Source organism: Larus michahellis, chromosome 5 (assembly GCF_964199755.1).
Source record: "Larus michahellis chromosome 5, bLarMic1.1, whole genome shotgun sequence".
Classification (NCBI taxonomy): Eukaryota; Metazoa; Chordata; class Aves; order Charadriiformes; family Laridae; genus Larus; species Larus michahellis.
This window is the reverse complement of record NC_133900.1, coordinates 55415748-55431305: the sequence shown is the minus strand read 5'-3', so window position 1 is coordinate 55431305 and position 15558 is coordinate 55415748. Positions and strand designations below refer to the sequence as shown.

The 15558-nt window shown below is 41.5% G+C and overlaps 2 protein-coding genes across 6 annotated transcripts in view; one reads left to right on the top strand and one right to left on the bottom strand.

Annotated features, from left to right (window-relative positions):
- CFAP99 (cilia and flagella associated protein 99) overlaps positions 1 to 6452 on the bottom strand; it is a 65656-nt gene extending 59204 nt beyond the window's left edge. For 2 of the 3 annotated variants that reach the window (XM_074589020.1, XM_074589021.1), the window contains exons 1-2: positions 6150 to 6452; positions 3080 to 3207 (exon numbers count right to left, since the gene is read on the bottom strand). In XM_074589020.1, the coding sequence (XP_074445121.1) occupies positions 3080 to 3199 (120 nt within the window). In that variant the 5' untranslated portion in view covers positions 3200 to 3207; positions 6150 to 6452. Of the gene's footprint in view, positions 1 to 3079; positions 3208 to 6108 lie in introns of all 3 variants that reach the window. The other variant, XM_074589022.1, reaches the window with a different exon arrangement.
- A 379-nt stretch (positions 6453 to 6831) lies between these two features.
- ZFYVE28 (zinc finger FYVE-type containing 28) overlaps positions 6832 to 15558 on the top strand; it is a 162581-nt gene continuing 153854 nt past the window's right edge. For all 3 annotated transcript variants that reach the window (XM_074587398.1, XM_074587397.1, XM_074587396.1), the window contains exon 1: positions 6832 to 7139. In XM_074587398.1, coding sequence (XP_074443499.1) covers positions 7101 to 7139 — 39 coding nt within the window. In that variant the 5' untranslated portion in view covers positions 6832 to 7100. The remainder of the gene's footprint in view (positions 7140 to 15558) is intronic.

Genomic DNA, 15558 nt, shown 5'->3' with positions numbered 1-15558 from the left:
TGATCAAGACAGATTGTGCCTTCCAGACTCACTCCCTTAGGACTAAATCCAACTTCCTTTCATAACATATTCACATTTATCATGTACACAAATAAGAACCCTAAACTACAGTCTGAATTGCTGGTCTCTCTCTGTGACATTTCCTTCTTGTTGTTGTCAGCTTAATTTCAACAATGCTAAAACAAAACTTCAGCACTCTCTTGCTACTTCTTTCCTCAATTATTGGTACTATTGCCACCCTGCCTGTCAGTCAAGCCCAGAACTTCAGAGGTCATTTTTCACGCAGACTGCTCTCCAGGATATCATAACCAGTCAGTGTGCACATCTTCTTCACTCTTTTTGAACAGTTGGTTTCAAGTAGTATTTACTTACCGCTTCATAGCTAAAAATCTAAGGTACTGTCTCAACATTTTCTATTTTATTGTAATAAACATCTCTTTCTTGGGTTTAAGTAACCCAATCTTTCTCTAGCAAATCAACTATCTGGAATGCTATTGTTAAGATTGTTCTGTTAGTCCATTGTTTTGACCCACTTACTCCATCACAGTTGATTCTAGCACATAAAACGAAAGCTGCCTGTCTTCACTAACAAGATGTTTCACAATTCAGTTCCATTCTACCTGTTATCTCTTATTTTTTACTGATGTCATCCCCCATTTCTGATCAGCCAAGGATGCTCATCTCTTCGTTTAATTTATTAGATTTCCAAACAAGTAATTTTATTTACTTTCAATCAGCTCCTACAAGCATTTATATTGCTTTTCGAAACATACTTCATTCTGACAGAGATTTTTGCTCTGCAAAATGTCCTTTGCTCTCTGATCCTTGCAGTTCAGGTGAGAATGTGTGGCTGTCAGAGGTACTTATCTCTAGGATCTGGCACTTGACAACACTGGCAGCCATAGTGGATTCTGTAGCCTGGAAGAGACGCTACTGGGGTGCTGAACTCCCTTGAACATATTTTGAAATGACCTGTGCATGCTGTCTTTTTATTTTGAGAGAAATAACCTAGCCCAAATATTGTTGGTTTCACAAACAGCTGGGCAATAGGCTAACAAGCATATTTTATGTAGGTCATCAATAGGTTATCAAGAACTAAACAAGACACCTCAGGTATCATATTAGAAGGACATAAAGACATAAAAACATCCAAATACAATAAAGATATATAATATGAATGAAACATATAGAGTGTTGATAATAACGGGAATCTGATTGTTCTTTTCTGGGACGGAAAACCAATTAACCAGTTAGAAAAGTCTAATAGAATAGAAGATAGTAACTTGTAGAAAAGTCAAGTCTGATACACTGCATGCCTAAGTAAGTAAATAAATATAGAGAGAGCTGTGTTTGCTATTATCTAGATTTGTGCTCTTGGAATCTAACCCTCCTGATTTTTGGCTGGTCAGTAGCACACAACACTAAGTTTACTATTTGTCATGCTGCTAGCACAAGACATACAGGCTTGAATCTAGTCTGTGATTTAAAGTGCTGGTGTTAATCAGGATAAAAACTGGAGTGAGTTTCTGCATGGGTCAGTTAATATTGTCTAATTGGTTAGTGGCCAAGCCTAAAAATCATGTATACAAAAATGCTACAATATTTTTAGGATCATATGCCTATTGTGAAATAGGAAAGAAATAAGTGAAGTGAATTTTCCATGACAAATTTATAATCATCCATTTGGTAGTGAAACAAAGATGAATTTTATATAAACATAGATCTTACTTTTTACTTCTTTGGATAAATTCACAGCAAAAATGTTATGTAGTAAGTGAACTGAAACTATCCCAGAAAAAAAATTCTGCCTTATCTTTGGCATCAACTATCCTCCTTGTTCTTTCTCTTTTGAAAGGGTTTATTATGAGCCTTAAGATACATGTTTCTCTAACGGACTTACTGCTTCTTTTGTCTTTGTATCATCTTTCCTGGGCTGAGAAGAACAATGATCTGAATATTAATTTTTACAAGTATTTATTTTGGCAGCAGTGGCAGCTGAATTTACCTGCTCTCTGCCCAGTGAAAAGTGATTAATTTGAAACTGGATCAGTTCCCTGATGTAATTCAGCATACAAATGCACAAACAGTTATGCCAGTACTACAGGGCAGGAGGGCTGTGTCAGAAACTACAGGCCTGAGTGGAAGCTGTTTAAGAAAGCAAGCACCAAAGATCCACTGCCTCAGCCTCTGATTTTCATATCACACCTCCATAGTTTTATATTCTTGTAGTCATTTGTATCTATGCAAAATCAATGTAAATGACCATCTAACTGGAATTAGCAGTGTTTTAGACCTTATTGTCAGAAGTGGAAATGAGCACTTGAGCTACAGAGCAGCGTGGAATCAGGGCTCTGACTATGTAGTTTGATAATACATGGCATGCACAGACAATAGCAGTCTAAACAATGTTACTGTCTTCCCTTAATGATTTTCTAAAGCTGATTCAATCCAGTAGCTGCATCAGCACAAGTCAGGGTGGCACTGAGGACAAAGAGATGGAAAGAGGTGACAGACCTCATTAGGAAAGGATAGGAACTGCTTCAGCCAGTATAGCTACGTATTGGCAAATCTTGGTCTGGTTACTTGCAGTATTAGATTAAGATCAGGTAGCTGATTTACTGTCACTTGCCTTCTGTCCCACTGTTCTGATGGTCACTTATGTCCTCAAAGCAAGAATACCTGATCCTGTGAGTCAGCTTCTGAACTGCATTCATATATACAAAATGGGTGCTGCTGACAGAAACTTCCATTTGGAAGAAGAAAAGGAGATAGGAAGCTACAAAACAGCTTAGTCAGAAGAGGAAGAGACGCTTTTCCTATCATTGTCAAATCCATTTTAGGAAGTTGTTGCTTTCCCCGTCTTTTATTGCTACCCAAACAGTTAACACGTCTGATCATTACTTCCTTGTTTTCTGTTGATAACCATAAGAAATTTGGACTTTTGTCATGGATGAAAAATGTCACTATAAGAAAAATCTATGAAAGTTACGACAACATGTTAGAAAACAGATATCTCTATATTTTAAATCACATAGTAAAACACAGCAAGCTATGTAAGACAAACGGAAACGTAATATACCTGCAACATCTTAGCTGATTCATTCAAGAAATCCTCCACGCTCTGATCTTCAGGGTTAAATTTGTTAAGCTGTTGTACTATTATTGCAATATGTTTTCCATGGCTGACCATCTTCACCATGGAGAATCCTATAAATATAGTAAATCATTAATTTTTCATGCCTCCTTCAGTTGTAGCATAATGTATGTTGATAGGCTCATAGAGAAGATATACTGCAGTAATGTAGAAGAGAACATTTAGGTCAAGCTCTCAAAATCACAGTTACTCAGAACAGCTAACAGGAGAAACGAGAATACAGTACAAACATCAATAAAATAGAAGACATAATTACATATTTCGTATTCTGCAAATGTCTCAAAAGATCCTTAGAATGATACCTGAAATGGTTTCTGTATCAGGTTATTTGATGAAATATAATTAAAGATAATACTAGAGAAAAGCATGAATTTTTGCATGTGCGCTATACAGGTCCTATTTAATACATCACTTTTCCCAGTGAGATGCAACTGAAAGCAAAATTTTAGTCTTAAATCTTATCACATGTTGCTATTAACAACCTGTTTTTCCAAAATAACAAAAGAATAGGAACAGAGAGGAATTACAAGGAAGCAATGAGACAGTGTTGGTCAGCAGCTGGGCAGTGATCACAACACATCAGTAGTCTAAACCACTGTCAAGGTTTTTGAAGGCACAGCAGTTGGGTGCTTTTTATGCTTGATGCTTTGTTTGTGAAATGACTGGATTATATCTATCTCAAATGATGTCATATGCATGAGAGTTTGGAGAACTGGCTTCCTCGATTTTAATATTCACATGACAAGAACTATAATTCATTTGTTTATACGCATGCACATGTTGTTGTGTGTGAAAGACCAATGATAGTAATGATCAAGGATGAAAGTCATTAATCTGGTTTAGCAATGGGAAAAAATGAGCACAGAAGTAATTTTCCACAGTGAAAATAAAAATATATGTTTGAAAATCATTCCTGTACTTTATATATCATCATATTCTGATGTTAGAAAAGAATCTTGGTGATTCTTTGATCAAGGTGATTCATTCCTACTGTGGTAAAAATAATTCATTTCTTGTTTTAAAAGGATATAATAACATTTCCACATATAGTGTTTTTGTACCCTGCCTTTCAGCACTATCATACTCTATAATAACTGCCTAATCAGCACTTTTAATTACTAATCTCAAACCACTGAAAAAAAAAATAGTTTGTCTGTGATTATGCTCAATATAGGCATTTAGTTACCTGGTATGATCAAGACAGAATGTCCAGTTGGAAAAAGAAATCCAGAAAAACAGGGCTGGATCAGATCACGACAAGGGATGGCAAATAAAAAAAGAGGTGCTACTGTCTCTCTGTCACAGGAGGAATCACCATTTCTCCATTCCTCTGAGAAACATGATCTGTTTCTCTGTACCTGCCAAGGTTCTTACACTCACAAGGGATTTTGGATAAGGGAGAGAGAAATACCTCTGTACTAATTCGGGCTGAATCATAATTCAGGCTCCAACAGCTCTCCCAGTGACAAATAGCTTTTCTTCTGGCATAGTAGATATGAGTTTGAGCTCTCATGCTCTGTACATGCTGATATTCACCCCTCCCCTCCAAATAACAATCATTAAGACCAAAAACTGGAATATGAAAACTAAGACATACAGTAACACCTTGAGAACTCTGGACATACAGGTGTTCTTAATAGAAAAAACTTCACTCGTGATTGTATTTAAACAAACTGATATTATTATCATCAATGTTTCAAAACATACACATCAGGAAAAAAATGCTTTGTATTATCACATGCACCCTTAGTTCCACTCAACCATTTAGGAGAATATTCTAATTGCTATGTATAAAAATGATATGTACTGTGTACAAAATGGTAGAAATGTTCTTCCATTATCAGATGTAGAATTTCAGTTAAAGGAGGGAAGAACCTGACTTAGCCTTATTTTACAATGGAGCCTGGAGATATTTTGAAAGCAATTACATAGGATAAGACTGGCCACAACTGTGGCGACTAGTTTCAATGACCTAAAAGATTCCTTCAGGTTTTACACTGGCTCCTATGTTCCTGGCCTAGAAAGACTGTGATTGCATTTCCTCTGATGAAAGCCGTCCTTCTTAAAGAGAGGGCTGAACTAAGCCTCCCTGCAAAATTCTGTCAGGTCAAGTAGCTACTGCTCAAAATCGAATAGGTGTTTCTCTCAGCTGTGTGCTAGAAAAGGAGCCACTGAAAACAGAGTACAATTGTCCCAACGGTTACATCCTCCCGTTCTCATTTACTCTTTACATCCTGCCATTCTCATTTACTCTGGACTTTTCTGCATCACTGACTGTCACCTGAGTGCAGCAGAGAGCAGTTCTGGGCACAGGTCCTCTTTTCAGCAGATTCTTCTCTTATGGCAGCAAAACGTCAGATGGAAAACATTCACCCTGAGCAGCTATAGCCTGGATCTCACATTAATTTTTAATTTGCATGTATTTCAATGTTTTGCATACCTACTACAAATACTTTCTTTGACACAGTATTCTTTTTTTTTTTTTGGGTGGAAATATCTTGCGGAACTTTACAATTAAATATTCACTGTACACCGCCTTTTGCAAGCAAGTTGCATTACACTTACCAGATAGGTAAGCTAAAGGACAACGAGGCTGGCTAGTTGCCCAAAATCACAACCGTTATTGAAAACTCTGGGAGCAGAGCCTAGCAATCCTGTCTACACTATAACATAGGCCCCACTGATCTTTTCTACTGTATTTGTAGAGACCTAATAAACGAGTGAAGTAGTTATAAGGCTGCCCAGGGCAACAGACGCTTTCTGCGTGCCACCCTCATCAAGCATTTTACCCGTTTTTGTTTTCCAAAGTGTCACACACGGCTACAGCCACCTTGCTGCCCACTGAGGCCGGTGAGCCCGCCGGGGTGCAGCTCCCCCGAGGTAACGGCGCGAGCGCGCAGCGGCCCCCGCCCCCACGGGCGGCCCCTCAGCTCGGCCGCTGCCCTGTCCCGTACCTGGCTGCCCCCGACAGCCCGGCCGCCACCCGGTCCCGTACCTGGCTGCCCCCGACAGCCCGGGAGGCCGCCTGCGTCCCTGCCGGAGCCCGCCGCCCCTCTCTCAGCGCGGCGGGACCCTCCAGTGGCAGAGACCCCGCTGCGCTCACCGGACCGGCCCGACGCCGTTGCTAAGGGGCGCGGGGGCTGCTGGGAGCTGTAGTTCTGCCGCGCGCCCGCCTTCGTGTTGCGGAACGACCCGACAGAGGGAGAAAGAACTACCCGGCCGGGAAAAAAAGATGGCGGCGATTGTTTGCCTCCGTTGCCAAGCTACCCGTTCCGCCCCCTCCTGGATTTTTGTGCTCAGGGGTAGCTAGAAGTCAGTCATCCTATTACCGGGCACTGGGGCGGGGCTGGCTGCCACAAGCAGGGGCTTGCTGTCTTGAAGGGGGCGCGCGCAAGCGTTGCCGGCGGAGAAGACTACAAGTCCCGGCATCCACTGCGCCGCCGTGCTTTGCTCCGCGGGCGGTGGCTGCGTGGCGTGGCATGCCGGGGCGCGTAGTCCCTCCGCCCCCTCCCCGTCTTACGCAAATAAGCGGCCGAGTGGGCGGAGCGAGCCCGCCGCGAAGGGAGACCGAGGGGGCGGGGGGACCGTCCCCGGCCGCCACCCGGTTGGCGGCGGCTGCCAGCGGGGCGGGAGGAGGTGGGCCTGCCCCTGCGCATGCGCCTGGTGGCGCGAGGGGAACGCCGCTGCCGGCCGCGCGATGTTTTGGGGTCTGTCAGCGCGGCGTGGCGCCCGGTCCCTGCGCTGAGGGCAGTGCACGCTCCGCAGCGCCCGGCGGCCTCTGCCCTGAGGAGGAGGAGACGGCGGAGGAGGAGCGGCGGCGGCGACCCGGCGGAGCCTCCCGGCGAGGGGCAGGGCTCGCCCCGGTCCCCCGAGCGGCGCGGGCGGGCAGCCGGTAGCCCCCGTGGCAGCGTCAGGCGGCGGCGGGGTGGCGGCAGCGGGCGCGGTGATGATGAACAGGTTCCGAAAGTGGCTCTACAAACCCAAGGTAAGTTGCGAGGAGCTGCCGGCGCCGGGCGGCCGCCGCTGCCCCGCGGGCATCTCGGCTCGGCTCCCCTCCCGCCGGGGTCGCCCTCACCCCGCCGCCGAGAAGTTGAGGGGCGGGCGGGGGGGACGCGGCGGCGGCGGGGGCTCAGCCGCGGCGCCACCGTCCGCGGGTCGTTTGGCGCCGGTGCCTCAGGCGGCAGCCGCCGCCGCCGCGGAGGGGGCCGTGAGGTCGGCGCGGAGCCGGGGTCGGGGCGGGGGGCTGTCGGTCCGCTCGTTGTCGGAGGGGTCCCGCCGGACGCGGTTCGGCGGGGGGGAGGCGGGAGGGACCGGGGATGTGCGCGGCGGCGGAACGGGCGAACGCCGTGGAGCGGCGTGCGCGGAGCGGCCGGCCCGCGGCGGGGGGGAGATGACAAAGCAGAGCCTGTGCCCTGGTGCTGGGTGGACCTGGCGGGAGCACGGCCCCGGGGTGGGGGGGACAGCGGGCTCGGGGCTCACGCCGGCACCGGAAAGCCCACGGACGGGCTGCGGACCGGCCGGCGGGCACCGCAGCGCGGAGGCGGCTGTGCCGGCACCTGGGTATCCCCTTCTCGGCTGAGATGCCGGCGGGTGTGTGCTGTGGTTCGCGGGGGAGAGGCGGTTCAGAAGGGTTCTGTTCTGCTGTTACCGCTATCGGCGTGCACCTGAGAACTTTTTGAGTAAAAAATAAAAATAAAAAAATGTTTAATGGTCCTCTGTAGGTGTGTATTTTCTGCCCTTTTTTCTTCTCTCTTTGAAATTCTTGGAAGGAATCCAAGAATCATAGCTTGCTTTGCAATGAAATTATCATCTTCTGGCACGAGTTAAATAACAACTGTCTGGAGAGTGATCTTGTCTCGCATGTGATGTTCAGATCGTGTATGAAGGGCATTACTGATTGTGAACGTCTACAGCATCCTTTTTTGTCCCGGCATTACAGCAGTCGGTATAGTTATTCACTTTATGAAGTATTTAATTTAATTTTTGTCCCTGTCTGTCACTACCACCCATGTTTTTTCTTATGTTTTAATAGAGCTAAGCCTCATTTTTTGTAAATCTTCTAGATTTACAGTTCTTCTGCCCAAATTACAGACAGTATGCTGTGGTTTAAAAAGAAAAAAGGAAAAAAAAAAAGTCGAGGTGATACTGCAAAATAAAAGTTCAGACTGTGCTGGCTCTGTGGATGTTGTATGTAGTCATAGCCCTGGTGAATACTGTTGAAGAACACGTATTTGTCTGATATTGCTGCTAATAACTGAAAGGAAAATAATTTAGAGATTAAGTAACTGAAAAATACAGTAGGAATTTACCGGGAACTTTCAATAGACTTTGTTATTTATTTATGCTTTATACCAAGGAACAACTAAGAGAGAAGCAGTTAATAAACAAAAGGAATATTTGTAATCTTAAATGCAGAAGAAGTAATTGCAAATATAGCTTTTGTCACTTTTAAAATCAAAACTAATTATATTTCACATTAGATTTTCTTTCTAATGGAGATTTAATCTTTTTATAATAAAACTTACCTTACTAATATACTGTTCCTATGTTGTATGCTATATGTTCAGCATCCAAAGTTTGTATCAAAACAGTGTATGCTTCTCTTTCTGTGGGACTCTTTTGTGGGTAAAGAAACTTTTCAAACCTATTGCATGAGACTGGGCATCATAAATCAGTAACATCTATTGCTATTAGTTTAAAGACAGCACCATGTATTTTTTTGGTGTATGTTTGACTTTCTTTGTGAATAGCTTTTGTTAGTCTCAGTAGCTTACTATATAATTTTTGTACTTGTATTCAGAATGGGCTACTGGAGAGTTATAACAGTCTGTGTTCCTTCAGAAACAAGCATATTTTTTTTTCTGATGTGCCTATTGAATATGTATTGATAATACATTAAATACACAGAAGTTTGAATAGTGCTTTTTTGGTAGAAATGGTGATGGAGGAGTTCACATTTAGGGACTGTAATTTCCCTGGTTATACTACTTGCTTTCTTATTTCATCAAGGAATCCTTAGGATTCCCTGCCATAAGGTTAGCAGTCTATTTTGAAATGTTTTTGAGTATCACGTATTTGGAAGATTACTTTTTTGAATGTTTATTCTGGTGGGGGCTGTCACCACTAGTGATTTATGCTGCTTAGTTTATAATCCCGTGTCAGGTACTGCAGATGCCAGGTACGTTTTATCAGTTAGATTTTGCTATTACGGGTGCTGGGGAATGCTTCTTCTGAAGTATTCCAGATCCTACTATCATATCTATCATATAATAGGACTTCTACATGGCAGCAGATTTTGATGCTACTGGGCATTGGGCCTACTGCCTTGATTGCCATTCGGAGGCACTTTTGAAGGCCGGGGGGATGATGTCAGAGTACAGCAAACTTACAGTACAGCCTGTTCAGAAACCTGAATATGTGATTTAGCTTAATCCCAGGGGAACCATTTTATAATTCTTCCTAAAAAAAACCTAACCCCCAAATATGTAAATGAATTCAGCTTAATCTTTGTAAGTGGGGGAGATGAGGAAATGGAATAGAACAGATATTGCTTAACAAGATGGAATTACAAAACTATCAGGATAATTGTCAAGTTCCTGTAAGATGCAGGGACCTGCTTCTAGACAGATATTTTCTTGGTAACTGGTGCCTCTCTGTCTGAACATACCAAGGATGGGAGAGAAAATGTGGGTGTAGGAAGTGGACAGTCTTGACTAATGTCATGAGCATGTCACAAGAATAGCACGACTTTCCTAGATCCTTGTGCAGTCAGTGCTCTTCCTGTCCAGCCCTGTTCTTCAGGTATGCTGATACACCAGATTTTAATAACCCAGATCAAATGCCGATGGTAGAGGTAACCAGAGAATTAAATAAATAGCAGTGATGTGATCCGCATTGCTGCTGGGAGGCAGACTTTTAACTGATGTATGAGAAACAGAGTAGAGATGAATTTTGTTTCCAGCCTCCTGTGTACATCGGTAGTTACTTGATTTTTTTAAAATGTTTTCTGTACAATGTGTTTTCCTTTTGGGTGCTGCAGATTCAATGCGTTAAGTTTTTTGGAGGGGGGTTGGTGTTTGCTTTTGAACGAGGAAAAAATGCAGAGGAGTCATTTGAGGCAATAGTGTTCTTGAATAGCAGCACACTGGTGGAACAATAGTTACTCTGTTTGACCTCCTCAGGACACTGCAGGCTTCCCAGGCACTGCCACCTTTCTGAGACAATGTACGATTCCTTCAAAATCAAAATATTTGTCTGTGTGCACAGATATAATGGAAATATTTCCTGTCACTTCAGGGAATTTCTTATCTTGTACCTTCTGCTGCTGGAGCATTCCACAGGTGTCAGGTCAGAACCTGTTCCCAGACAGATCTGGGCATCTAGCAAAAATACAGAACTGGACTGCTTTTTTAGAGTTTTGAAATGCTTTTGATATCCAGAGTATTCAGAATAATTTCTGTGAATGTTGCTGCTTAAATCTAGAGAGTAGCTTGGAAAACAAAAAAAAAGCGCGGTTGACTAGCTCACCAAGGTAGCTGTTTTGAATTGAGCTCAAGTTTGTTGATATTTTGAAAGAACTGTTTAGTGTTTGACAGGGGGGAAAAAAAGTCTGTCTCTAACCACAACTTCAAGATGTTTCTGATCTGTTTAGCATAACAGACTGAAACATCTCTGCATAAGTTTATTTGTCATATTTTTATTTTTTAAAAATATTGCTTGTTTTGTGTTTACATCTATGAATCTGAATAAATCTTTACCTGGGGAACAAAACCCAAGGAATATATTTTTTTCATTGGACCTTGCCCTTTTTTTTTGATATTTCAGTTGTGCATTCACTAACCAGATTTTTTGCTCCTAGTTTCTTTTACATTGTAAAAGAACGCAAACTTCTTGCAGTAAATGTTGAAGAATTTATTATGTTCCTATAATTCACACAATTCATAGTCATTGGTAGTAAAGGTATTGCTTTGTGAATGCTTTGTACCAGTTAAATGATGCTCACAAGGCTTGCATAAGCTTGGAGGTTTTGTATGATTTTTTTTTTAATGCTCCTCTAAGATTGACCAAGGTACAGCTGTGCCGTTAGTGTCTGTTTTAAATAAAAAGCTGTGTAATTCCCATGGAGATGTGAAGCTAGGTTTATGGAAATGGCCCCAACTTGTAGCTAGGAGTGAACACTTACTGACAAGTAGGTGCTCAGCAGACCTTTTTCACATGCTTCACAGGTTATGTATCTTCTCGCCTGGAGTGCTTCGAGATGCTAAGAATTGTAGTTGTCATCTTCCTGGGTATTTCTTTTGAAGTACTTTTCATTGGTTTCTTCTTTAAATCTGATCGTTACTTTCTGCAGCTGGATTAGCGGATCCATCTTCAAGACAAGAGGATCTTGCTTCCTGTTAACTTGTTTCTGCAATGGTGCTCTCTGACCAGAAATAACATTTAGGGATAAGTGCAATGGCTGGTCCTTGGAGAAGGTTTGTTCCTGTGTTTGTGCATAGTGCCTTTCTCTAACTTTTTAAGGGTCTCCTCACTAAGCTACATTTTAAGAAAATAAGATATAGCTAGTATTAATAGTTGCTAATAATAGTTGTTAAACGACTTTGAACAAAAGATAGATATGCTAATTTAAAAAAGGCTTTATAAGAGATAGTAAATGGGTATCTTAGAAGAAGTCCCCATGCAAGTAAAAGGAAGAGAGAGCATTTCTAGGTGATCAAGAGCAATTCCCTAAGGTAGAAAAGTGAGAGCCAATGGCAAAAAAAAAATAAAAAAAATAATCAAATGACCTCTAGGAATTTCTACATTACTTAGCACAAGGAGAAGTGTTTAAAAGAAGTCGTTGGTGATTGTGGAACATCAAAAGCTGCACATGAAGTAATCTTTCTTAGCAGTGTTGTCAGGGTTGCTTAGTGGTAGAACTGAATCAAAGAAGTAAAATACGGGAAATACAGTACGAAATAGTCAAAACTGATTTTTTTTTTTAAAGCAAAAGAAGAAACACGTAGGAATTTTTGTAGGAAAAATGATTGTAAGTAGAAAAATAGGAAGGAGTCTTTAAAGATTAATAGGAGTTTGAGCTTTAGAAGAATGCAAGATGGTAAAAAAAATGACAGTTGACTATATGCTTAACATACTGTAAGGAGCGTTTTTAAAGCTGGGTCAGTAGAATGAGATGCAGGAAGAGGCAGAATTATTTTAAGCAGTGTTTTGATGGATAGAAATAGTCATAAATGAAGAAGAACAAAGCTACTAGAGTAGCCAAGCAACTATTGAGACTAGTTTTGGGGGAGTGAGTGAAAAAGGAAGGATGATTTTACAGAGTGATAGGTAGAAAGCAGTTGGTGTCTTATTTTAGCTATGATAGCCAAATCTTAAAAGTGAAGGATTTGCTCTTCATAAAAGAGAACTAGAGCAAATTCAGTCTTGGGAAAAATCGTCTTAGAGAAAACTATTTGAATGAACAGTGAAAGAAGAGGTAAATGCTATTTGTAGCATAAAGCTTCATTTTACTGGTGCCATACAGTAATCGAAGCCTTTGGGCACAGCAGTTTGTGAACAAAACTTGTTATTTATTGCAGTATTTATATTAACTTTTAATTCAAAGGCAGAAGAATGAGGAGCTTTTCTTATAACAGTCCTGAGGAAGGCAACTTATAAATCAGTATACATTATTCACTTTCAGAGTTTTGAATACTGAATTGCTTAATTTTAGAAGCACCATCTAGTGGTTTGAATACAAGCATGGAAACTAATAATTCTTCGCTGTTTTATTCTAGCTCTGCAGCTGAAGATAATTACTGGCAGTCATATTGTTTCTTAGCCTTGACTCTTACCTGTATCTGAAAAAGGGAAGTAGGTAACTGTTGCAGTTGTCTGTTAAGAGAATTGCTTGGCTGTTCTTAATTACTGTGATGCAAGTGAAATACATCCACCTTGGAGAATTATTTTTGATGTGAATTACTGTGAGCAGAGTCATAGTCTATCAGATCAAAGGTCCATCTAGCCTGGTGTGATGTCTGGTGGTTATCTCTTTTTCGATGTCCTGTAACAGATGCCTAGGGAAAAAAAGATGAGTTTAATAGAAACTGATATTTCCCCTGGGCTTTCTTTTAAACTTATGGTTGTCTGCAGCATAGGAGTTTGCTGAGCTGCAGATTGTACCCCTGTAATACAATAGCTTGTGAACATTTCTTTTTAATATGTCTAATAATTTTTCAATTCACTTATACTTCTGATCTCCATAATGACTACTGGCTTCTCAGTGCTTAAAGCTGAGTTTTATTCTGGTGAGGTAAGCATTTTCTTTATAAACTTTTTCAAGCAGACATTGGTGTGACCTAATGTGTCCCTTGTCCTGCAGAGTGTATTCTGCTCTTTCTCTTGGAAACTTTATTAGGATGTTTAGATTCTGTTCCTCTCCCTGTACCCCTCTTCTCTACACCTGCCTCCACCCCCCGCAACGTGGTGGTACTTACCAAAATTTAGAAAAAAAATACTTTCTAAAGTTTATGATGCATTCTTCCTAGGTTATTTAGAAGAATGACAACATAAAAAAACAACAACAACAAAAAAAAAAAACAAACGAAAAAAACCGTCATGCACTGGATCACAGAAGAGGTTCAGTTTTCTTACTGAACTAACTGAAAAATAAACAGTGCAAATACTTTTGGCGTGCTTCATTTAACTGCTTTAATAGTTATGATGATCTACTTTCATGGCAGTTGTACTAGCAAGATGCGTTTAAATTCATTCACTAAAACTATTTTAAAATAATAACATTAAAAACAAATTAATTGAAAGCTGGGTTGGTTTGTTTGGCTCATGTTTGAAGACTGACCAGCCTTCATAGTGCCTGTGAAAGAGCAAGTTTCTTGTGCTTGATCATGCTGTTAAAATTGGAGTCTGTCTTACCTGTTCTCAGCTGAGTGTTTTCATCTTGAAAACACAGAATATTCCATCTCTTTACTGTATCTAAAATTACAAGCTGAGGATCATTGGTATAATGACCGTATACCCCCCTGCTCGGATTCAGGAAGTGAACTGCTGCATTCCATGCTAGCTGAAGCTGTTGAATTCTATAAACTCAAGCTATCTCTAAGTCAGCTAAAGCAAAGCACTTAACCTGTGTCTGATGGATAGGTCAGTGTAATAGAATGCAGTTTGCCTTTGAGTCAGTGTCAGCTGCCTGCTGTTTGAAAACAGGTGAGTGACAAAAGTTGTAATGCATTTTATAGAGGTCTAGATTTAGGATATAGGAAAGGGTGAATTTTTTTGGGGGGAGAGAGAAAGTTTGAACCACTTAAAGATACACCCTTCCTGTCTCAGTATACCTTGCTGTAACTGGAAGGTCTTGCTCTTATTTATTTTGATGATGTGGGTCAGACTTATTACAAGCTGTCTGTGTATTTCTGTTATACCCTGTAGGCTGTAGGATTTTCCTATTTGACTCCCCAGTAGTCAGTGACTTTATTGCATTACTTCCTTAGGCCTCTAGCCTGGCAATTTTTGATCTTTCTGATCCTATCGATGGTGGTTCTTACTCAAATTCCTTTACGTTCACCACCTTCTCCTCCCTGTAGTATTAATGCTTTTGATCCTGTTTAGGAATAAGATGCCCTGTCAAGCTCATCGACAGGAACAGTTATGAAAGAAATAGGATGCTGCAGTGAGGCTATGGAAGTGTGTAACAATCTACAGCAAGGACAGTTGACCTCTGAGAGCGTCATGTAGGGACTGCCTCTACTTTGTTGTCTTTGTAGGCAACAAGCTCATTTTTCTTTTCTCTCACAGGGCCTTTATCCATTCTTGATAGCTGTTCAGAATGAATAACCTAAGAGTGAGCATCATGTCAGTTCCGTGTACACCACACTGGGTGAATGAAAGGAAAGCAAATGGGGGAAAGGACACTGAAGGGGAGACAGGTGAAGACGACTGAGTAGAAGAAAATGCTAGCATAAAAATGTAAGAAAAATAGTTTGAGGGAGGAAAAAAGGACAATTGCTCTCCTATTCTTTCAAAATGCCTGCTTTTTATTTTCAAATGGGACACAGGTTAATTTAAGTTGTGGTGATGTTTATGCTGGAGTATGATAATTCCTGCCATCAACTGGCACTTTGATCTCTGAGAATTATAGGTGGTTGAAGCTAAACTAACCGGATGCTCAGGGTGTTCTGCATTTCTGCTTTGCATTCTTCTAATTCTCACCTTCCTTTGTAAACCTTTTAAAATAGGAAATGTATCCTGAAGTTCATCAGATGTTCAAAAATCCAGTTTATTGTGGTTATTGTTTCCGCCCATTAAGGGAGCGGCGCATGGAAGGGGTCTTGCATGTTTGTCTAAAAGTGGCTTTTGGATGTTTGTCGTCTAGGAATCTCTTTTAGGAATGGTATAGGCTCTTGTATCGG